This window comes from Varanus komodoensis, unplaced genomic scaffold (assembly GCF_004798865.1).
Source record: "Varanus komodoensis strain SLA01 unplaced genomic scaffold, ASM479886v1 scaffold20_1, whole genome shotgun sequence".
Lineage (NCBI taxonomy): Eukaryota > Metazoa > Chordata > Lepidosauria > Squamata > Varanidae > Varanus > Varanus komodoensis.
In genome coordinates, this window is record NW_025335587.1 from 6,380,487 (window position 1) to 6,404,153 (window position 23,667).

General features: G+C 43.1%; 1 protein-coding gene across 1 annotated transcript in view; it reads left to right on the forward strand.

The window, feature by feature from the left end:
- Positions 1–23,256, forward strand: part of C8A (complement C8 alpha chain) — a 43,137-nt gene extending 19,881 nt beyond the window's left edge. The window contains exons 5-11 of the mRNA XM_044430516.1: positions 538–727; positions 1,775–1,975; positions 3,577–3,817; positions 11,789–11,911; positions 14,396–14,553; positions 21,568–21,790; positions 23,009–23,256. Coding sequence (XP_044286451.1) covers positions 538–727; positions 1,775–1,975; positions 3,577–3,817; positions 11,789–11,911; positions 14,396–14,553; positions 21,568–21,790; positions 23,009–23,160 — 1,288 coding nt within the window. The 3' untranslated portion in view covers positions 23,161–23,256. The remainder of the gene's footprint in view (positions 1–537; positions 728–1,774; positions 1,976–3,576; positions 3,818–11,788; positions 11,912–14,395; positions 14,554–21,567; positions 21,791–23,008) is intronic.
- Positions 23,257–23,667: the final 411 nt, after the last annotated feature.

Consider the following 23,667-nt stretch of genomic DNA (forward strand, 5'->3'; position numbering starts at 1 on the left):
CATGCGGCAGCAATGCAGAATTGGTGGAATAGAACGGCAGATTCGCCTTTGCTGCTGCTGCTGCTGCTTTGCACGGGTTTCCCTTAATCCTCCAAGTTTGGGGACTTAAGGACATGCCAGTGGATCATGTCCTTACAGTCCGATGCTATAAATCTCAACTCAGAAGTGAAATGGTGAAACCTTTCATGAAGAGATACTGAGACATCTGGGCTCTAGCCTCCACTTGGCCATGAAGCTCACTGGGTAATATGGCCAGTTTCAGACTCTCAACCCAGCCTACCTCGCAAGGATAAAATGGGGGTATTTATTTATGTATTTATGTATTACGATTTATTACATGCATTTATATCCCATCCTATCGCTTCAAGCACTCAGGACGGTATATAAAGTGCTTGGGTTCCTCAGAAGAGGAACATAGTGGGTTCAAATATAATATATCCTCCTCCTCATCTTCAATGACACCATCACATTTAATTTAGTTTTATTGTTGAGGCACAAGCAAACTCATCTGCCTACCCATGTCTTTCTTTGTTAAAGATACAATATCCTTACACAGAGTGGAGCACAAATTGTCTATGATCCAAGGTACTTTGGGGGCCAGTGTGAATCTGTCTATAATGGAGAATGGCGAGAACTGAAGTATGAAGCTGCATGTGAACATTTGTACTATGGGGATGATGAGAAATATTTTCGGAAACCATATAATGTCCACTTGTATCAGTTCCTAGTAAGTATTTGTAGGCCAAGACTGCAAGGCTAAGGATGCATCAGTGATGGATTGGAACAAAATAAATATTATTTCTTTAGTGCAATTACCTGTGGGCTTTTTTGTACAGTGGGGAATTCATGAACTTCCGGTTGTTGATAGACTTCAACACCCAGCATTCCTCCCCATGGGGTATGCTGATGGAGATTAGAGTCTACTTCTCCATCCCTTTCTAGACAAAGATTATTCCATTTCTCTGCCTTGTGTTTACTCCTCTAAAATTCTCCACTGTCCAGAATGCAGTAATTTTTCCTGCTGTGTTGTGACATCTGTTCCAAATTTTTTTAAAAAGAGCTTTCCGTATTAAGTATCATCTAAGCATCAGCCAGATCTGGAGATCTGTGAGTTACAGATGCTTCTGCTTCCTTTTCTTTACTCGGTAGAGGATTAGTAAGATAGCCTTTAGTTACTTTTTTCCTGTTCCACACAACTGAGAAGGAGGCAACCAGTACTGTCCCAGGATGGTGTTATCCATGCATAGCAGGTGCCTCAATTCACAGAAAAAGTGATGCAGGAGCAGAACTCTTCTTGCCAAAACTCACTGATTTTCTGAATAATGTGGAATATTCAGCCAGTTGATTTAATAAAAAGTCACATCACTTATTTTTAAAAATTGTATAAATCGTCAAGCTAACAGCACATTCAGACACACCAATCCGGTCATATAAATGCTGCTTACATGATGTAAAAATGAATTACGACATGTAAACTACTCCATAGCTTAAAAACATTTTTAGTAAGGGTCTCAAGATAACAGTTTGTCAAGCAACTGTAGTCTATAGTTTTTAAGAGTGCATTAGACAGCAAAAGTCTTCAACTCCTAGCAATACCCCAGCCAGCCTAGGCATACAGAGGATTGTGAGCAGACGGTTTTACAGTACTTTTGAAAAATGCTCAGGCTTGGATTTGGTTGAGTTCCCAGGGCAAAGGAGAATCATTCCTCATTAACTTAATATGTATGGTGTCTAAAATCTCCATCCAACTCATCTGTTCCCTCTTTCATTTCAGGCACATGCTGATTCTGGCTTTTCTTCAGAGTATTTTGATGATGCCACGGATTTACTGAATGCTCTAAAAAAAGACAAGTCTAGTAGTTTTGGTATGACAGTCGGCATAGGCCCAGCTAATGTGCCTGCATCTTTGGAACTAGGCTTTAGTTTATCACGAGGTCAGGGGTCCCTGAGAAATGTTACTCAATATGCATCAAAGGTAATGTAAAAGAGAAGTCACCCCTTTCTTATTTCTGGTTTGTGGAACAGCCTAATCACTCTGTAACTGATGCCTCTTAAGAACAATAGTATTTGTTTATGTAATTGCACATGTGTGATCCTTAGCAACTCTGTTTGCTTTCCTTATTACACTGAAGCAAACAGGATCCTTGTGATGGGAATGAAATTGAATTACAGAGCAGAACAACAAATGCCATCTCACCCCCACCTTTCTTCATGGCGACACGAAATGTATCAATAAGTAAACGCTTTGAGTGGCAAATAGAGTGGGAAATAGAAAGAAGCAACAGTTGTCTTAGGAGAACATGTTCCTGCAGCAAATGTATCTCGCTTCAGTTAATGCAAACTGGAACGTTTTGCTGCAAGAAGTGACTTGATATTTTCTTTTCTTTTTAAGTGGAAAGCTTATGTATTAGACGGTTAACAGCAGGGACCCATCAGCAACCTGCTGGAGGTGGTGAATTATGGAAGAGACTATCTTTTGTCCCCCTGTACACATTCACAGTCCTTTTTTCCATCTGCAGTCTTTCTGATGTAAAAAGATAAAGTTGCCTGGGATGCCAAAAGAATGGGTGAACAGAGGATTCCCATCATACCGTGTGTATCCTTTGAGGCCTTTCCCCATACTGCACATTAGCTTTCTCCTCTTCATAGAGTTTACTGGCTACTTGATAACTTCATGGATTCCAGGATGAGAAAAACAGTTATTCTGTTTACTGGGGGGGCGGGGTACCAAGACAATAGCAGATTGTTGTTGCAATGACCATCATCTGGGGAGGGGAGGGGGAAGTTCAGGGAGCCAAGATTTAGGGTGGATGCCAGGAAGTACTTGCTGTCGGTTAGGACCCCAAGAGTATGGAATGGGCTTCCATGCAAGGTGGCTGAAGCCCCAACAGTGAGAGTGTTTAAGGATAGGCTGGACTTGCACATGGTAGGCTTGTCATGAGTGGAGACGGCTGGAGCGGGGGGTCAGACGAGATGGCCTGGGAGACCCCTTCTGACTTGCTCTGTTTCTATCTTTCTAAGTTTGGGGAACATTTCAGTCCAGTCAAGAGCATCCCATTGCATGGAAAGCTTTTCAATGAAAAATTTGGTTTGGTCCTAGCTGGGTTACTTCAGAGATTTTACATAAGCTACCCAATGATTTGCCTTGCTGCCTTAGTTCTTTGTGCCTGATCTGCTTCAGCTGAACATAGCAGCATTTGGTGAATGCATATAGGGGGTGGGAGAATATGGAATGTTGGAAGGTGTGTGAGAAACCTGGCTCAGTCAAAAGCCTGGCTTTAGTTATAAAAAGAAGCAAACCTTCCCTTTAAAAAAAGCTATGGAAAAAATCCCACCAGTTCAGCTGATTCCCCCTCCAGGAGAAAGTGTTAAAACATCCTCTTTCTCTTTCCTGCTCAAACCTACACACACACTAAGCGTCTCCCCTCTGAGTCATCATTGACCAAAGCATCTGAACAAGTATTGCTTTGAGTGCAGCAAATAAACTGGGATTGCATGACAGCGTAGCCAGTTGTGATGTCATGTTGGTCTGTTGCTCAGGACATTTCAGAAAAAGGCATTACTTTTTATCTACAGAATTTGGGATTTATTCGAGCACTTACCAAAGTGCAAACTGCCCGTTTCAAGATGAGAAGAGATGACGTAGTCCTGGATGAAGACATGCTTCAGTCTCTAATGGAGCTCCCTGATCAGTACAACTATGGAATGTACTCCAAGTTCATTGATGAGTATGGCACCCACGTCATGACGACAGGGACAATGGGAGGCATCTTCGAATACATCCTTGTAATTAACAAAGAAGAAATAAGGAAAGCAGGTTTGCATGCTTCATTCATTCATTTTCCCCCTTCAGGGTGCTGGACTCTACATCTAACTGCCTTCAGCAGGAGCATACAGTCTGTTTCATTGATCCAGGAACTCAGGATCGCTATTCAACACATTGCCCTTTGATTTCAACAGATTAATGAGATTTAATTCACAGACACACTTCCTGGAGTTCATAAACCAGTTTTCTTATAGGTATAGCAATAATAACCCTGGGAATGTCTTCTCTGCTAGATAAAGGCCTAGTCTCAAAACTTGCCAGCATTCAAAGCACATAAGATGGGCTTCTGATAAACTCAAAGATTTTGTTTGCTCAGAATGTGTAAAGAGAAAATGTTTCTGTATATCTGATATTACACCTGCCATTGTATACAAGATAGCTTTTAAACTGCTGGGTGACAGGGTTCTGCTAGCGTAGGCTTTTGGAAGATGAAGGCTGCAGGACAGGACAGCTCTGCCTGCAACTCATGCTTATGCAACAGAGCACCTGCAGTCATTTGCATGCATAGTGGAACCTGGACAGCTGAAGCATGTAGCTTTCTAATCATGAATGGGAAATTTCATACTGTAATGATGTAATTCTCTGTCATGCTAACCAGACAGTTCATTTTACACAGCTATTGATAGAGCTACAAATATCAGAACCCCTGGCCATTCTATAAACACCAGGATTCAATTCTTCATATTTTCTTCCTAAAGTTCTGATTATATAATTCACTTCTGGACACTCAACTGAAAATCACCACTATCAGACAAACCCTTCAGGGATTGACCAAGTATGTCTAATTTTGAGGAAACAGGTTCTTAATGTATTTATATGAACTATTTCTATCTAATTTTGCTACATCAGTGTGCACTTCAAGCAGCTCACAATAGACTAAAATAAAATGGAGAAGAAAATACTGAAGAAAGTACAGATCAGGAACAACACAATCATAAATGCATGCAAGGTATTGCATTCTTCACAGTTCAGCTGAGTTGCCCAGGGGCTGCTGCTGGTGATAGCTGTGCAGTGTGCTTGCTTACCTTGTCCTGGTCACCGATGAGGGTAACCCAAATGCAAAAACACCAGCTTTCCCCATGTTTCCACTTTTATACTACAGCCCTGAGCCAGGAACATCACACACACACACACACACACACACACACACACACACACACACACAGAGAGAGAGAGAGAGAGAGAGAGAGAGAGAGAGAGAGAGAGAGAGAGAATTCTTGAAAATCTGCAATGCAATGTAACAGACTGGACAATACTGCAATCTAATGGAATGATGGATGCATGCATGGATGGATGGTCAAATAGATGGATGAACAAATAGATAGACAGAGCTATTTACATATCAGGCTGCTAGGCATACCACTCCATTTATTGCAAGCACAACACTTGATCCAGTTTATACATAGATTGGGCCAGGCACATCTATTTGCATGGCAGTAGGCATCCCTTTTTCTTTAGCTCAAAGAAAATACCCGACTTATTGATACATAGACTCCATTCACATGATTTTTAGCCCTTGCAAAAGTGGAAGATGATGTGAGCACTGATCTCCATGTGAACAGGCTTTCTCTTGGGGTGTGCACCCCCACGTTTCATGATATGCACGATGGAGAGGAGATGTGATTTCTCACTTCTCCAGCCTGCAAATGGTAGCAGTGGCTCACTGCTGGTGATGGAGTTGTTGTGCAGGGGTTATTGGCTTCCCTGCGGGCTGGCTAGTCCAGAGTGAGCTAACCTGGGGCTGGGAGAGAAACAGCAAGGCTAGAGGCTGGTGTGGGAGGGGAGTAGTAACCAAAGGGGTAGAGGGGAGAAAGTGAGGCTAGGCAGGATGACAAGGAGAAAGAGTGAGTGAAGAGGTGAGTAGATATCTCAGGGCTAGAGGATCGGAAGGAGAGAAGCAGCAAGGAAAAGGCACAGTGAACACCCCGAGGCTTCGGCAAAGGGCGGCATAGAAATGTTATAATAATAATAATAACAACAACAACAACAACAACAACAACAACACAGAGACTGGGAAATGGTGGTGATGGGGATGGAAACAAAGCAAAAGAGTACAAGGAAAAGAAGGAACAAGGCCTGAGGCTAGAAGGGCACCAAAAGAAGACTACCGTACATTTCCCAAGGCTTTGATTGGAACATTTTTCTGAGAGTGCAGGGAAGGGAGAACTTTGTGGGCATCCTATGATCCTTGGGAGGGCAACTGAGAGCCTACAGTTGGTTTTCCCTCCCTACCCAAGAAAAGTTATGTGCAGTACCAGATTCACGCTGATATTTCAGGACTGCCGAACAATAAGAAAATGACAGTTGCTTGCCGCATGACATTTGAATCATTTCCCAATCATTTCTCAGTTGTACATGAATTATTTGGCACAACTGAGGACTCTCACCCAAATCTAGAGAAGGCAAAGTCTGGTTGCATCAGGGCCTGCAGTTATAATTCAGATTGCAACCTAATGCAGAAATCATCTATCCAGACTGGAGTACTTTGACTCTTGGATGTCAATGCAATATAGATATGCATGAAAACATATTCCAGGACAGAAAGACAAATCTCAGACTCATATGTGCATTTGATTTGTTCCTGATAGGGGGGCATAGCCTGTTCTTGCATGTTCATCTCCACTCCTGGATTGGGACATGTGTCTTTGCATCATTAACATATTATAAGCTAGGAGGCTTTGCAATGCCTGTTTGGTGAAAAAATACATTATCTAAGAGTTGCCAGGATCTTTCCTTCCAATCAGAGCTCCAGAAAGCAGAGAAAACCTTGGATATGCCCCCCACTTCTCTGCTATGGATGCATTGAGCACGATTTCCACAACTGCACCCTCTGGGCAACTAATATTAGAAGAGAAGCATGAGGAATCTTGGAGGACTGGGTGGGATGCATGGGAATGAAATGGAGGGGTTGACCAGAAATCTTCCTCTGGCACAGATATTAATCTGAGCTGCAGAAAAATGGGTGGGGGAGGCTCATTTCCTCTCGTTTTTGCTTATACAAGTCCCAAAAGCTCATATTTGAGCCTGAATAGTGGCAAGCCGACTTTAAACTTGAAGCCTCTGGAAATGAAACTGGCATCTTTTGCATGCCACACAGCTATGGCCACTTCCACAGATGTGGGCAACATGTTTTATACAATTGAAACAAGGCATGCAAAATAATATGTTCCAATTTAAATTAGTATGCTATGCATCTTGTTTGCACAAGAACATTCACTTCACAAATGGACTGGCAGGAACATTACCACTCCCCCGCCCCCACACCCATCCACAGACATATGTACACATAATGATATCTTTTTGATCAAGATTCATTGGTGGAGTTTCAGTGAATCTGGGGAAATGGGTGTTGTGTGATGCCTAGCATAACATCCCGGCTTGCAACACTGAACAGTGAGCATAGGATCTGGCTGTTCATTTATTTGTCTGCAGTACTTATGGGATGCTGTTGCTTCTGAATTCAAAAGGCAGGATGATAAAGAGAGGATCTTGCCAAGAAAGGCTTCCGGAAGCAGTCTGCCAAGTGGAGAGGAAGAATGAATTAGCAACATCCAGACAGACCCATTATTTTACTTTATACTTTGCTTACTGTATTTCACAAATGATGTGATTTATCATGACTAGGTAGCTCTGCTGTAAGGAGGAAGGAAGTTGAAGTTCTAAAAGAAACAAAAATGTGTCCCAGAAGAGGTATAATTTTCACTTTTTATGAAGGATATTCGTATAATTTTCATCTACAGTGCAGGCCATAAAGGGAAGGTTACATTTATCAAGCCAGCACCATGTTAAGTGCTGTGTTCAGTAAGGAGAAACAAATCTCTGGCTCAGCGAACACCAGCCCTTTGCTCCAGCACTTCCCGTGTCTAAAAGCAAATGTTCTCCCAAGAGTTATGGGCTTGTTTCCCTTCTTCTAAAAATGCTGATAATAAAGGCAGCCAGTATCCAGCATGTAACTCCTGAGGAACTGCCGTAAAATCCAATCCCAGGGCTGGACAGCAGAAGTTTGCCTTCAGTGTGGCCCATTTGCCACTCTGGTTGCTAATTGGCCACAACTCAGAGAACTATCCTGTTTCTTTAACAATCCCATAGCCGTGAAGCAAGATGCAGCAGCTGCTTCCACTCTGCCCTTTCCCTTCTCTGTCAGTCCTATTCTCCTGTTCTCTGTGGGAGCAAACAGAGCATGCAGGAAGAGAAGGTTGGTGACAAGGCTATGGGAGAAGCGGAGGCTGCATCTGCTTCAGGGCAGGTAGACGATCAGATCAGGAGGAAAATGAACAGCATAACAGCCACCCAGACTGAAAATGCAAGAAACAGCAGTGCAGAGGATCGGACAGAGTCCTCTTTGGGAACTGCTCTAAACTGGCTGGAGAGCTAGGCAACTGGGTGGTACAGAAGGGCACTCTTGAGCCTCTTGTTGGGGAACTGGTAGTCTCCTCTCCAGGTCACCCTCTGGGAGTGGAGCTGTGACATTGCTACACTTCTCAGTTCAGGACTTCAGGCATGTTACAGTCTGTCTTTAGGGGATGGGACAGTCAAATGACCATCAGAGTTGTCTAGAACACAACAAGGCATCTCTGTTGGTCCACCTGGACTTCCATGCCACATTGGCAAAAAGGAGGAAAGGATTTCTCACCTCTTGTCCTTGAAAGGAAGTATGAACCTTGTGTCTGTTGAGGCTGTTCTCTGTGACACACTTTCAGTCAGCAGACACAGGACCTTCTAAGTAAAGGTTTATTATGGCAATGGAAACTAGCAAGTACAAGTTATGGGTATGGAGAACTAGAAAGCAACCAAACCCTTAGACTGAGATTCCAAAGGTAAGGAGCCGATTCCTCTCTTCCCTCCCAAACACAGATTTGGGACCCTTTAAGATGGAGCTTCTTGTTTTAGGACCCCCTGCCTAGAACTCCCAACACTTCATAGCTGGACTGTCCTCTTTTACTTGCTGTTGTTCACTTGTTAAGCCTGCTGTGCCCTCCTTCTCATTGTCTCATTGTGACTTCCCATAGTGTCTAAAACCAGGACACGCTGCTCCTTGAAGGCTTCATGTCTGAATCACATGGCCTTGGAATGTCCGGGGGGGGGGGGGGGGGGAGATTCCATTCCTCCTCCTCTGACTGAGAGGTTGTTCCCACATCCCTTGCAGGCTCTCCTGCAGCAGCAGCAGCAGCTATAGGCTCCAACCCTACACTTTGTGAGTGGCATCAAGGTTATCTTTTACTCTTTCTCTCAGATAAAATCATTACTGTTTTATGAGCTCACCCAAAAACGATGCAATGCATTTGTGTTTTATAATTAGACAAAAAAGACTTTTTCAATATTGAGATTAATTCAGAAATTAAAAGCACAAATCCATCTAATTCACGGATCATATTTAGCTCCTTGGTATTGCATCAGACAATAAGCAATCATGCTTGCTCCTTCCTTAAACTGTCAATATTTTGTACAGTCATCATTTTGCTGCTTCTGTTGCATACCATTGATCAAGCTTAGAGCTTCCCTCTTGTGGCAACCAATAATAAATTGCATTGACAGGACCTTGCTGAAAATAATTACTTAACAGGAACAATAACATATCAATTAATCAGAGTATAGCTCAACTTTAATTTTATGGCAGTTGAACAGTGAGAAAAAGTAATCATTCTTTTTGCCTACGGTAAATAAATTTCACTCGGTTGTGTTGTTAACAGCTGTGGGATAGTTAAGTACAAGCAATTGAATACTATGGATTTATTAATACACTGTCAGTAGTCAGCAAATGAATATACATCTGGCAATTGGGAGCATTCATTCCGTTAGTCATGGTAAAGTACAGGATAAGTTATAACCTTAATGAGAGTGGCCAGTTCATGAGGAAACCAGAAGCTCTCCCTTCTGCAAATGCCTTGCTGTATAGACTTGCCAAATACTGCTAGATCCACGTTTTGGCCTGTACACTTTCAGGATGAACAAGAGAAAAACCACTCTAAGCTGTGGATGAAATCTGGCACCCTAGACAGCATCTTTGCCAGGCTTTTTCAGCTTGGAAAATTCCTCTGGCCCTGGACCTGGTATTCCATGTTTGGACCACCTTCTTCTACAGCACAGAAAGCACTGCACCATCTTGAGAGTGACCTGAAGTAGGATAAAGGGGTGTTCCAGAGGAAGTGAAGGGAGGGGACCAGGTTTGTCAGGATACTATGTAGGCTGGCAGCAGACCAGCTCCTTCTTCCCTACTCAAGTGCCACAGCTAGATGGTCCAAAGGGTAGCTAACGGGCAGGGCAGGGGGAATGTGCAGATGTTCTTTGCCTCTGTGCGCCTTCAACCCTCCAAGGCATGCCCATAATCTTTTGAGTTTGGAAGGGACTGGATTGCACTCGAAAGAACCTAAATGCCACAACATCAGGTATCATTTTGTAGTGGCACCCTTTTGGCATTGCTGATAGTTGCACTCAACCCATTCATAGTTATGAGCTGATGCAATAGGGCCAGAATACATGCGCAAACATGTTCCCAAGGCATTTGTACCGGTAGAAGAAGAAAGGGGCCTGTCTGGACAGATTGGGGGGGGGGGAGAAATTGTATCCTTTATTGAAGAAAAATTAACCATTACAATTGATGGAACAAACTGAGCCCCAGAGAGCTCTTCCTGTTTCCAAAAGGGGAAACAATCAATAGGAGCTCTGCTGCTGCGACAAATGGGAAATGAATGGAGGCTTTTACTTGTAATAACATTGACACAATGAAATGTTTGCTGAGCAATATGTTTGAATCCAAATCTCTCAAAATTAAGAGTACATTGTGTGTGCGCTTTGGTGGCAGTGATTTTCGTTCTTCATGTGTGTTTCTTTTCAAGCATGCCTTGATTTTTCCAAAAAGTGGCTTTATTCCAGAGATGGGGAACCTCCACAGTGGCAACTATAGAATAACACTGATAATGTTTTCAGAAAGCAAAACTGTTCTTACTCCTTCAGTAGACTTTAAGGTTTTAGTTATTGATCCCCTGCACACCCACTCCTTAACAGTGACTGATAGAAAGTAATTGCATTAATCCCCGAATAGGCTCAAGGGATGCTCAGTGTGCCTTCAGAGTTACCTGGGCAGGCAATGCATCCACTCTTTTCCCCAAGATGAGAACAAAGGAGAATGCCTCTTTCCATGGATTTCATGAAGTCCCCTCCCTTGCTTCAGAACTGCCTGTACACAGAGGCTTCAGTCCTCCTTCCTGAGAGATAGGAGAGGAGTGAAGCTGTTCAGTAAAGCAGACCATTTCAGCTTCCACAGCTCTAGTAACACTGGCCTACAGAATGATTGAGGGAAAAGATTCAGAGTTATACCTCTGGTTCTTTTCCTGACAAGTTGAATGCTACAAGGATTAGAGTTCGGACTAAATTGGAGGAATCTGCCCTTCTAGTATTCACAGACTTCCACTTGTGCATGGGCTCATTTACGAAGCAAACTGAGTCAGGAAGAAGTCTGTGAACACTTGACTGACATGTCAGGCACAGCTGCCCAAATGTGGAGCAGAAAGCTAGTGGTTGTGCAGGACTCACCAGAAATGGTGCCCTGCACAACTGCTAGCAGTATCCCTCTTCCACACTACATGGAGCATCCATTCGGGCTGCTGCGGGCGCCACAGAAGAGGGACACTGCTTGCAGAACATGTGGGGGTGGATTCCTGGTGAAGCTGAAAAGTGAACTGGAGTCCGGAGACCTGAGTTCCAGTCCCTAATGAGGCCTTGCAATTTCTTTGAGAAAATCTTCTGGCTTTTGGACACTGGGAAAGCTCAGGACACTGCCTGTTGAAATATAATAATCTTCTCATCATTCTTCTAGTAGAGCCCATGCAATGCACTAGTCCAAAGAGAACTCTGTTTTTTCTAGTGACTGTTTGCATACACGCAGTGCCGCATGAAGTTAACACATGAAGTTCTAGGAATATAAACTGTAATCAGTATTTTTGCATTTTATCTTTCCCACAGAAATTAAAGAAGACTCAGTAAGCTCCTGCTTTGGTTTATCAATTGGCTTAAACTTTCCATTTGAGTTCTTAAGTGCCAAGGCAGACTACAGCAACTGCAAATCTAGTGGAACACAAGAAAAAGGTAGGACACATATTTCCATTGTTCAAAACACTGTCTCTGCTTTCCCTGTTCAAAATGGGTCTTTCCCCCTTTTCCATTAAGAAAGAATCCCTCACTAAAAGCATAGTTGAGTCGTCACCAAACAATACATACTATGCTTTGAGGCTAGAAAATATGAACCTCAAACTACTGCTACCAACAAAATGATGTTTAAAGGGGTATCATTCATTCATTTTGAGTTGCAATAGCTCATCCTATTGCAACAATTCAGGGCTGATAATAGCACATTTCAAAACATTAAAACATCACATTTAAAACAATTTTGAAGCAACAAATTAAATAACATCCTGGCTGCTAAGCTTCAGCAACTTCCATTATGAAAATGAATGACATGATTGACTAGGAAGTTCTCCTGAGCAAGCACTACTGAACTAAAGACAAATTGTATTGTTTTTATATTGTTTATTTATTTATTATTGTGAGCCGCCCGGAGGCTTCGGTGAATGGGGTGGCATAGAAGCCTCCTAAATATATAAATAACAATAAATAAGACGAATGTTCAGGAAGACTCCTTTGCCACTTACACCTTCATGTCGTATTCATGGATGCTGTTGCATGCAAGGCTTATATCACGTGGGCTTCACATATAGGTGTGATTTTATTTTATTCCATTTAACATCACTTTTAGGCCTTCTTCATGGATAAAACCCTCTCAAGGCTTCAGACAGGATACAAACCAAAATAATTTGAACAATAAAAGCAAATTATAACATTCTGCTTTTAATAATATCAATAGAGAATTTATATAATTCCATTTTTAATATTAACACTTAGCTTTAATGTCTTCAGAGAACTTCATTCCTTTATTCAACTATATTTCCAGACCCATTTCCATCAGTCCCTCCATTTACTTGTGCTTATTTAGTCAAACATTACTCATGCGCACGGAAGAGGTATGAGCAAACTTGGGGTAATCTCAGGCTTTGCAGATACTTATTATCTTTGGACACTGACACACACACACACACACACACACACACACAGAGAGAGAGAGAGAGAGAGAGAGAGAGAGAGAGAGAGAGAGAGAGAGATCCCTAACTGAGGGAACCCCTAAAAACAGCCCCATAAGGGCTCAATGGCATGGCCTGTTGACTGAGAGGCCAAGATCTGACAATCAGGTGAGAGAAAAAATAGAATGGAATCCATGGAAAAGGCAGAGGAGTGAGACCTGTCCATTGGCAGAATGCAAATATTTGAAGCTGAGCTGGGCAAGTGTGTCTATCCTCTAGCCTAAACTCTTCAACAAGAGGCAGAAGCCCAAAATGGAGGTCAAAAAACACCATAAAAGTAGGAAAACAGAAGCAGCTTCATGAGCTGTGCATGCTCAGTGAACACAGATGCTGAGGGCATGAAGCAAGCAAGCAAGCAAGCAAGCAGGGAGTGAAAATAGAACCATGCGCCTGCAACTCTGAATTGAATCACTCCACACTGTAACATTTTGTTGCAGGGCCTCACTTGCAAAATATACAATCGTGTTTTGCACCATTAAAGAGAGCAATAAGCCTCTCTAAAGTCATGCATTTATTGAACTGAATAAATTCTTTCTCAAAGCAGCAGCAATAACAACAGTAAAAGTACAGATTGGAAAACATGGAAACCCGATGTAGGCAAATGCAGCAGTTCAGCATTTCAAAGGCCATCTGAAACAGAAATGTGTTACTCTGCTGTGAAAAGGATGCATGGGGAAGGATATCTCACCTTCAGGAAGAGCATCCAGGATGGGAACTTCTCCCCAATTTCCCATGAGATGAAACATGGAGCAGCTCTTCTTTGGAAGATCTGGCATGGCAGCAAGGAGGGCCTGCTGGAAGATCCCAGCACTCTAGGCCTTTTAGTCCACTGCTCTCCTATCTCCCGGACGCAGGGTTGCCGCAGTCCAGTGAGAGCTCATATGCATGAGGAGGCAGGCTATCTTATTTATATTCTGACTGAGGCTATTATACCTGTGTGCGCATAACCTTGTTAGAAATGTTGCAATAACATAAAGAGAGAATGAAGACGTGGCAATTTTAAGAGGCAAAGAACGAGGCTAATTCATAGTCCGTTCTTTTAGCTAGCTCACCACACTAGCTCACAATTTGTAATTGTAACTGTTCCCGTTTGTAAAAATTAACAAGAAGAAGAACAACAACAACGCAGACATTTAATGAAAAGTTTGAATTGTAACCTGATTGCTTCACAAGCACATAAGGCAAGTTTAATTTTTATATATGTAACAATATTACTGCTATTGCCTTCATCTTTCTAAGTGGGCTCAAATGCGCATAGGTAGCATTAAAGCTTCCATTGCTGTCTTGTATTAATCGCGCTCTCTTAGGACATATTTTTGTAATAGCTACTTGCTGGCAATTGTCCTCTTCTGAGCCACCTTGATGAATGAATTTCAACAGTCGCAGTGAATTTACAGATGTGAACAATTATACATTCCATTGCTCAACTTTCCAGATACTGAGAGTACAAAGGCATTCATACACGACATTATTCCCCGGATTCGAGGTGGAGATTCAGCATCCATCGGCAGGCTCATGGAAACCTCGAATGCCAATGCATACCGTTACTGGGGGAGGTCATTAAAACTTAATCCCACTGTTATTGATTTTGAGGTAAGCCCTTTCTTTCAGTTGTAGAAACTCCACTTCTCTAAAGGATTGAAAGTGTACTAGACCAGATCATTTTATATTTTTATTGTGATTCCATCTTAGAACAGGATTAAATGTAATGGGCCACTGATCTGCTGACCTTCTCTGGATTTCACAATGAGAGAATGCATTAAAAAAGCAATGGCTTCAAAGCAAGCACAGTAAGAACTGGCGTCTAACTCTAAAACTGAAGTATGAGCTCATTGCATCATGGCAAAGATCTTGTCAAATACAGTCTTTGCATATGCATCATCGTTGTGTTGTTTTATGAAAGGGAAGAGCATCACTTTTCAAGCTAGGAAAGAATTCCTAGAAATCAGGGTTGGGCAACTTGTGCCTCTCCTGCTGTTTTAACTGACAACTCTCAACAGCTCTAGTCAATACAGCCAATGTTGAGGAATCATGAAAGTTATAGGCAAAAACACCTGGAGAGCCACAGGTTGCCCTGTGCTAATATACAGCGAGAGAGGAGGTGAAAGTGGCACAGGAGATGTAAAGTGAAATGTCACTCGCATTATCAGTCCTGTTAGGGGAGCTTCTCCAAAAGCACAATTTTGGTAGGGATTAGAGAACCAGGGATGCTTAAACTTGCCAAGTTTCTCCAAAACACTGTGTGTATCATGGTTCCTCTAATTCCCTTTCTAATTTGTGGTCCATTTTCCTTGTCATTCAAACAGGAAGATTGTGTACTACCACTTAACACTAATAAAAGCTCAAACATGTTTTGTTTAAATGCACATTTTGAAGTGCAGTTTCTAGGCTATCCTGTCCCTTCCCAACGCTTCCCTATATCAACATAAGTTTGGGAATTTGTGAAGTTCCCTTGAAAAAACTGCCTGCATTCAGAATTGCAAAGTTCATGTGATTTGTTCACCGACAAAGACTCTGTCTACCCTAAAATCTTATTGCATGAATCCCATGGATCTGGAGAAAAGGGCTGGGAGAGAATGCTGATTTTCCATCTCCACCAATTTAACTTTTGCAAGGGACTGTTGTACAAACTGTTGTGGAAGGAAGGTGCCCTGGGTTCCTTTTCACATTTCCTGGTTTTCTTATGCACTAGCCTTACATCCGCTTGTGCCTTATACGGGTATAACAGAACTGTTCAGCAAAGGGCTGAGGGCACTCATTGTCCGTGAGCTATATGAATTTGAGAATACAAATGTCTGGTTCCACATCATATTTCTGGCAGTCCATTCCATTAGCAAATGGGATTCAGGAAGCAAGTATAACAGTGCTTCAAGAAAAACCATGTAAGCCTTTATCATTCACCGCATCCCTGACCCTCACCCTGGCCTTCTCATTATGGTTTGGAATTCAACTCAGTCCAATGATGGTGCTGCATGGCCTCCTAGAAAGGATGCCTATGTGAGTCCCAGATCTTACCGCCTGAAATGGAATTTCAGTAATTGGTAGTTCCCATCTTTAGCTGATGATGCAATGTCGGTTCATGTTCAGAGCTTTGGAAAGGAGGACAAACTGATTCTAAAGTTTTTGAACTTGGGATCCCATTGTCCTCACAAGGTTGCCATGGAACACCAGGAAATCAAACTCATCTCTTTTTCTCCTCTAGAGTAGAGGAATGTGCAACATTAGACCATGTGAGATATATTTGCCAGGTATCGCCTCTAAGAAAGGAGAATCTCCAGGCAGCATCTCCTGCTTAGAGCAATCAAGAAGAATCCCAGGATCCCCAGGTTTACAGTAGACTGTACAGAAATCCCTGGAGCTCACCATTGTCTAGATATTATAGCCCCATCCTGAATTACCTGGATTACTGGGAGGACAGGATACCAGGACACAATATGATCTGTCTTCCTTTAGTAAGGGAAGCAAGGAGTAGGATCATTCTACAATCCAATCAGCAAAATAGTGCTGCTCTTCTTGGGTGTTGTAGTGAGGTAAGCCTCCAATTTCAGTCCAAAATATTTCTGTGGCCCAACTGTCAACAATTTGGGAAATAGTGCCAGATGATTATAACCTTTAGAAACTACCCTGGTTCCATGCTTTGCACTACCACAATAGAATGTTGCTTTCATCTAATTCTAGTTCTTCCTTGTCCTTCAGATTCTGGGGGACCAGACTAGACACTTTGTTTTTTGCAGGTCTGACTTCTGCTCTACAAGAACACTATTTTCACAAGAGTCTGTTTCTAGTTCCTTTGACTTTCAGTTTACATCTTGCCGTGTTCCTGAAGCCATTGTTTTCACTGCTGCCCAGCCCTGCATCAGTAGATATCCGTATCTGCCACGGTATACTCATGGTAGTCACTGAAAGGTTTCCATTGCGGAGTCCTGCTTGTGGAAGAGCTGCTTTCGTTGCAACTCTGATCCTCGAGACTGTATGTCTGGGGCAGAGTCGGGATGCTGCTTCTCTCATCAGCCTGCTGTTCGACAGGCTGTGCCAGTGGGGGAGGTGTGTGGATGATGAGCCCACGCCACCATTGCCACACTTGCTACTTGCTCCACGCCCTTCTTTTGCTTCCTGGTCTGTAACTGGCAAGGAGGCCAGCCTCTGCGTAGTGCTGCTAAAGTTCAGTACAGTAGTAATACAGTAAGGGCGTACTTGAGGAATCTTGGACTACAACTACCATCAGGCCCCCTGATTTGCTGTGGTGCCTAAGGATAATGGGAACTGGATCCCAACAATCCCTGGAGGGGCAGAAATTGCCTGGTGCCATTCTATCCACTTCTTTAGGAAAGTGGCAGCTTTGCGGGCCAGGCGCAAGTGCTCCATACAGCCTGCCTCTCTATTTAAAGGGGGACAGACCCATAAATGCACTTGAGCTAGAACACTGCAATCAGTGCCCCATGATAGGCCTCCGCAAACATCTTATTGATTGAAGTGAAAAGAGATATGAGGGACCAAAAAGCGGGAGAGGGAACTCCTTGGCGTTGTGCCTTGCTGCCTCGACAGCCTCTTGCTGCTTCTGTCAGAGTTTGCTCTGGGAAGTGCTTGCAGTAGTAGGGAGGTCGTTCTGTCCTTGACCTTCGGCATAAAAAAGAACATCTCCCAGAAGCACTTCTAACTGAGCATTTCTCTAGCACAAGCCTTGTGCAACACCATGAAGCTTTTTGAAATATCCCCCAAATGGTTGGTAGTGCCACTTTATTTCTTTTGCCTCCCATTTAACTGAAAGTAATACAGCGACAGGCAGTGGTGGCAAGGCGAGCAGATGTACGCCCCTGCAATTAGCCGGATTTGGGGAAGCAGAGGCTTTGTCTGAGGATCAGTTTGTGTGCCTGTAGGGTAGGGAGGATGTTTTTGACTGATTATAATGAGAAATGACTCTCAGCAGTTCCTGGGTGTTCTCTGCACACATTTCCATTAATTCTTGATAAAACTCACTCCTGTTTTGCCTGGAGCCTAGTCTATAACCTTTAAATGGCTGCTGGAGGAGCGCCCCCAGTGCTTATGATTTTGGAGTGGATTCAAGCACCAAATAATTACTTATGTCCACTTGAATGTCCTCTTATCTTGACACATGGTTGTTTGCAAAAGAGTCTTGTGCAAATATTGTTTCAAAACACCATTTTTCAAGGGTGCATCAGAGCTCTTACATGGCCGTTGCTACTGTCCTTGTGAATTACGGGAAGCCAAATCTCTGCAAACAGTTTGTCCTGTACAACGTGTCAGCGGTTCTGATAGCTCTATACACTACTCCTATTTCTTTTTCTCTCTCCTGTGTTTCTTCTTTGGTCTCTTCCCCCTTTTATCCCTCAAAATCACTGGGGTTAGCAACCAATGTTATTGGCTCATCAGATACCCAAAGTCAGATCTGATCAGAACTGATTTTCCAACTGGGATAGGTAGCGATCTTAAATTTATTTTGTGCAATTTTTCTTTGCTGTGCCTACTGTGGTTTGATTTGTTTGGATCAAGGTCTTATTTGCCTTGTAAGTACACCTCTACAGAAAGTGGAGCAAGGAAATGCAGGGTGAACAATGCCTTACACATCCTCTGGATTTTAGGAAAGCTGATCTTAATATACTCAGGGCAATGGCAAGTAAGGTCTCCTGACAAGCAATTCTGATGAAGAAAGAGTTCAATCTGGGTGGGATTTTTTAAAAGGGAATTTTAAAGGCACAATTGCAAACAATTGCAACAAAAACAGTAGATAGATGACAACAGAAGAAACTAGTGGGGCTCCATAAAAAGCTTTGGGCTGACTTAAATGCAACCAACCAACCAGATGTGTATTGGAAGTAGAAGGAAAGCCAAACTGCAAAAGAAGAGTGCAGGCAAGTGGTACAGAAGTGCCAGAATGAGATCAGGAAGGCTAAAGCTGTGACTGAGCCAAGGCTAACAAGGGTTGCCAGACCAACAAAAAAGCTTTTTCCCCCCAGGTAAGTGCACAGTAAAAGAGAAAAGAAAGGATGGTTCAGCTTATCAGGGAGGAAGGGAAATTGTTAACAGATGACAAAGAAAAGACCAAAGTGCTTAATTCCCACTTCAGCTTAGTCCTCTTCCAAAAGCAGTTCTATGACTTACCCCACCCCTGGGCAAAAATGAAGTACAAATTGAAGAAGAAGGACTGAAGTTTGAGATTAATAAATAATTGGTTGAGAAACACCTGATTTCTTTGAATGAGTTGAAATCTCCAGGGCCCTTTAAGCTGCATCCCAGAAAAAAATGAAGGCACTGACAGAAAAACTCTCTGAAACAGTCTATGATCTTTGAGAAATCATGAAAAGGCGAAGTGCAGATGACTGGGGGGGGGGGGTGCTAATGTTATCTCTACATTCCAGAAGGGCCAAAAGGAGCAACCTGGGAACTATAGATGGGTTAATCTGACATCAATCCCTTGGAAAATTCAGGACTAGATAATAAAGAAGTAAATCTGTAAGCACCTTGAAGACAATGCAAGAACTACTAGAAACCAGCATGGATTTCCTAAGAACAAACCTTGCCCGGCTTTTTTTTTTATTTTTGATCAAGTAAACTCCCTGATGAACTGTGTAAATGCTGTGGACATAATATACCTTGAATTCAGTAAAGCTTTGACAAAGCGTCTCATGACAATCAGATCAGGGAACTGGCTAAAGGTGGGCTAGGTGGAACATCTAGCAGGTGGCTCCATAGTTGGGTACAGAATCAAACTCAAAGAATGCTTCTAAATGGCACCTTCTCAGACTGGATAGTGGTAATAAGCAGGATACCACAGGCCTTAGTCCTGGGATCAGTGCTCCTTAATGACTTGGATGAATAAGTACAGGGAATGCTGATCAGATCGATAGATGATACAAAACTGGGTAGGATAGCTAACACCCTGGAAAAAATAAATAAAATTCAAGGTGATCTTGATAGGTTGGAGTGCTAGGCTGATTAAAACAGAATTCAGTTTAATAGGGACAAATGCCAAGTTCTACATATAGGGAAAAGGAACTAAATGTGCAGTTAAAAGATGGAGAATACTTAGCTCAACAATACTGCAAATGAGAAGGATCTTGGAATTGTAGTACATCACTAGCTGAATATGAGCTTGCAATGTGGTGTGGCTACAAAAAAGTAAGTGCTATTTTGGACTACATTAATAAAAGCAGGGCTTTTTTTGTCATAGAACGCACCGGAATGGCGTTCCGGCACCTTTTTTTCAATGGATTTTACGAAGTGATTTTGAATGGAGTAGCAGATCAGCAGCAAACATCATTAACATAGTGCCTGCAGGCTACTATTGTGTCTGAGACCTGCTATCTGATAGTGAGAGATAGCTGCTCCGCTGCTGGGCTTGGGATTGGGGTGTGTGCTTACTGCCAGCGGGGAGGTGAGTTCCGGCACCTTTTTTCTTTTTACAAAAAAAGCACTGGATAAAAGTATCACTTCCAAGTCACTAGTGCCACATGTTTGGCACTAGTTAGCCGCTGTCTTGGGTACTGTGTCCAGTTCTGGGCTCCACAGTTTAAGGAAGAAGGAAACAAACTGGGAAAAGTTCAGAGGCGAACAGCAAGGATGATCAAGGAGACTGGAATCAAAGCCCTCTAAAGGAGAGGCTGAAAGAAGACTGAGTGGCGATATAATAGCACTTTTCAAATGCTCGCAAGGCTCTCACACAGAGGAGGGCCAGGATCTTTACTCAGTCATGCCAGAGTGCGGGACACAGAATTCTGGGCACAAGTTGCCTGAAGCCAGATTCCAGCTGGACATCAGGAAAAGCTTCTTGACTGTTAGCGCAGTATGGCAACAGAACCAATCAGGTAGGGAGGTTGTGAGTTCTCCCACACTGGAAGCACTCAAGAGACAGTTGGACAGCTTCCTGTCAAAGATGTTTTAACCCGGAGGCCTGCACTGAACAGGGGGTAGGACTTGGTGGCCTTCAAGTCCCCTCCAACTCTATTATTACATGATCCTATGATTATATAATTCTAGCTGCATGATCATATGCTGCCTCCCTACTCGTGGAACATGGAGACAGAGGCTTGGTTTTCCCTTGGGTTTGAGTACTGCAACTTCTTGTTCTGTTTAAATGGGAAAAGTGCACGTGCAGAGTGCTGTGGTGGTTAAGAGTGCAGGACTGGGACTCAGGCGATCTGGGTTCTAGTCCATTCTCAGCCATGGCACACCCCGGGTGACCTTGGGCCAGCCCAACCTACCCCACTGGGTGGTGGTGGTGGGGTGGTGGTGGTGGGGTGGATAAGACAGAGAGGAGGATAAGAATTATGTGAACTGGCTTGAGTTACTTGAAAGGAGAAAAGGTAGAATATAAATATTATAAATACTTTCTCCTCATTGACTAAAGCACAGAATATGCATTTTTAAATGTCACATTTTGTGAATATGATTGCAAGGTCACGAAATTGCAAGTTTTGCCTGAGAAATGCACTGGTTCATGTTCATGGGTGTGAATGAGGAAAATTCTGATAATAAACAACTAAGATGAAATGCTGGTACATCCCTTGTCTTAAGATGCCTACAAAAGCAGCCATAATAAGCCACCATTCATAACATGTCCCTTTCTATTCCCTGTCTGCTCTTTTACAGCTACAGCCCATATATGAGCTACTGCGGAGGACCAACCTTGCCCACATTGAAGCCAAAAGGCAAAATCTGAAAAGGGCTTTGGGTGACTACCTAATGGACTTCAATGCCTGCCGCTGTGGCCCCTGCCAGAACAATGGCGAGCCGATGCTGATGGGGGCCACCTGTGTGTGTGAGTGCCCACCTGGTGCAGAGGGACCAGCCTGTGAAAACACAAGGCGAACAGGTAAGGGAAAAGCCTTGCAATAATAGTTGCACAATACACCGCTCTGACCATCGTTAAGGGCTAACTCTCTAGATCGAACCATTGATCACCCCTCCCTTCCATGGCTTCCAGCACCTTCTCTGGCAGTAGCCAAAGAGTGCCTTACACAGCCCAGGTTGCTTAAGCAGGAAGCCAGGTTAAGCCACAGAACCTTTGGAGGCAGCAAATGGGCCAGTGTCATAAATCATGCTGGAGACTTCCAGAAGAGAGCCAAAAAATGGCAGAAACTGAATATTAATACTGAAGAGCTGTATTCCAGGACTATGTAGATTTAGACGTGCCCAAGGCAGTCACTCTATGGTCCCTAGACAGGATCTGAGCAAACATGGGCTATTTCAGAGTCCCAGATCCAAAGTCATGGCTCATGACTGCAGCCCTCATGCTCTGTCTCCTCACAGCAAGCATGCAAAGAGCCATGCTAGGGCACAACCTCAGACAGCAGGGGGAAGTGGGGGTTTGAGACAGCTATCCAGAAGCTTCCTTCCCTTTCCCTCCAAAATGCTTCTGCTACTTAGGCAAAAAAGCCTTCTAGTGAAATGTGGGCGGCGGGGGGGGGGGAGTGCTTTCCCACTCTGCACTGGGAGGGCTGTTAGCCTCTGAGTTTGGGGGCTTATGAATGTCACAATAGGATTGTGCCATAAACTGGTTTATTTCAGTAACTTTGGTTGCACCTAAATCTGCACAGGATCAGTCATGTCACATACTGTGCTTGTGTGCAAGCAACCAGCAGGCATGGGCCAGCTCACAGGAGCATGGCTCTAACAATACTGTAAGTTTCAGGTGCTTCCTAAAGCAGTACAGGATATATACAGTATGTGGGGATCTTCTCAGCTCCCAGGTATTCCATTTGAATTTGGACCTGGAAGATGCAGAAAAAGTGCTTGGATGATAACTGTAAACATGCACAATTTGTGGCATCACACAATGTCATTATTGATCATAGGGCATGTCTATTAAGGCATCAGCTGAAGCTTCCAGTTTCCTGGCTTTGTGGAACCTAAGCCAATATGAAATAGCTTGGCAGACTTCATTTCGTTTATTGCCAGTATCATTTTTGCCAATGGAGTCTTAATCTCATTTAAGAAATGGAATCATTTTTAGTTTGTTTTCTCCTAAATCTGTAAGAAATCAATAAGTGGCTTTTATGTAGCTTTCTGAAAATAAATGATTGTGTTACAGGTCTCCCAATACATGGTAGCTGGAGTTGCTGGACTCCATGGGGTCCTTGCCAAGCTGGATCCAGAAGGCGTTCAAGATACTGTGCAAACCCAGCTCCTGCCAATGGTGGAAGAAGCTGTGCAGGCAAGGATGTCCACCTGGAGGCCTGTTAATGAGCTGAGAAATGGATCAAACAGGCAGATGTAGGCATGAACTCTGATTCACATACAATGCAAAGCACTGGGCCATAAATATGTATCAAGTTAATGGAGATGCCTAGCAGAGAGAACATAAGAAAACAAAATTAGGAGGACTGTCTATATATGGACTAGCTGCATAAGTGCCAGTTAATTAGTTGAGAGGCACAGTGAATTAATGGATCAATTTATGTGCACACATGCATTAGCACTAATCTCACCACAAATGAAGCCAGATTAGCAAGTCTCTGGAATCTCCATGGCTCAGCAAAAACCAGTCCCCTGTGAAATCTGCAACCTGAATTTATCAAAATCCATACTCATTTGAATCTGATGCAGAGTCCCCTGAATGTGCCACCAACCAGCTTTTTGGGATCAGGTTCTAGTACTATGAGAAAGGAAGAGAGATGTCTCCCTATCCACTTTCTTCACAGGTAAAATACTTTTGTAAACTTCTTTCATGTTTTTCCCACTCACCATTCT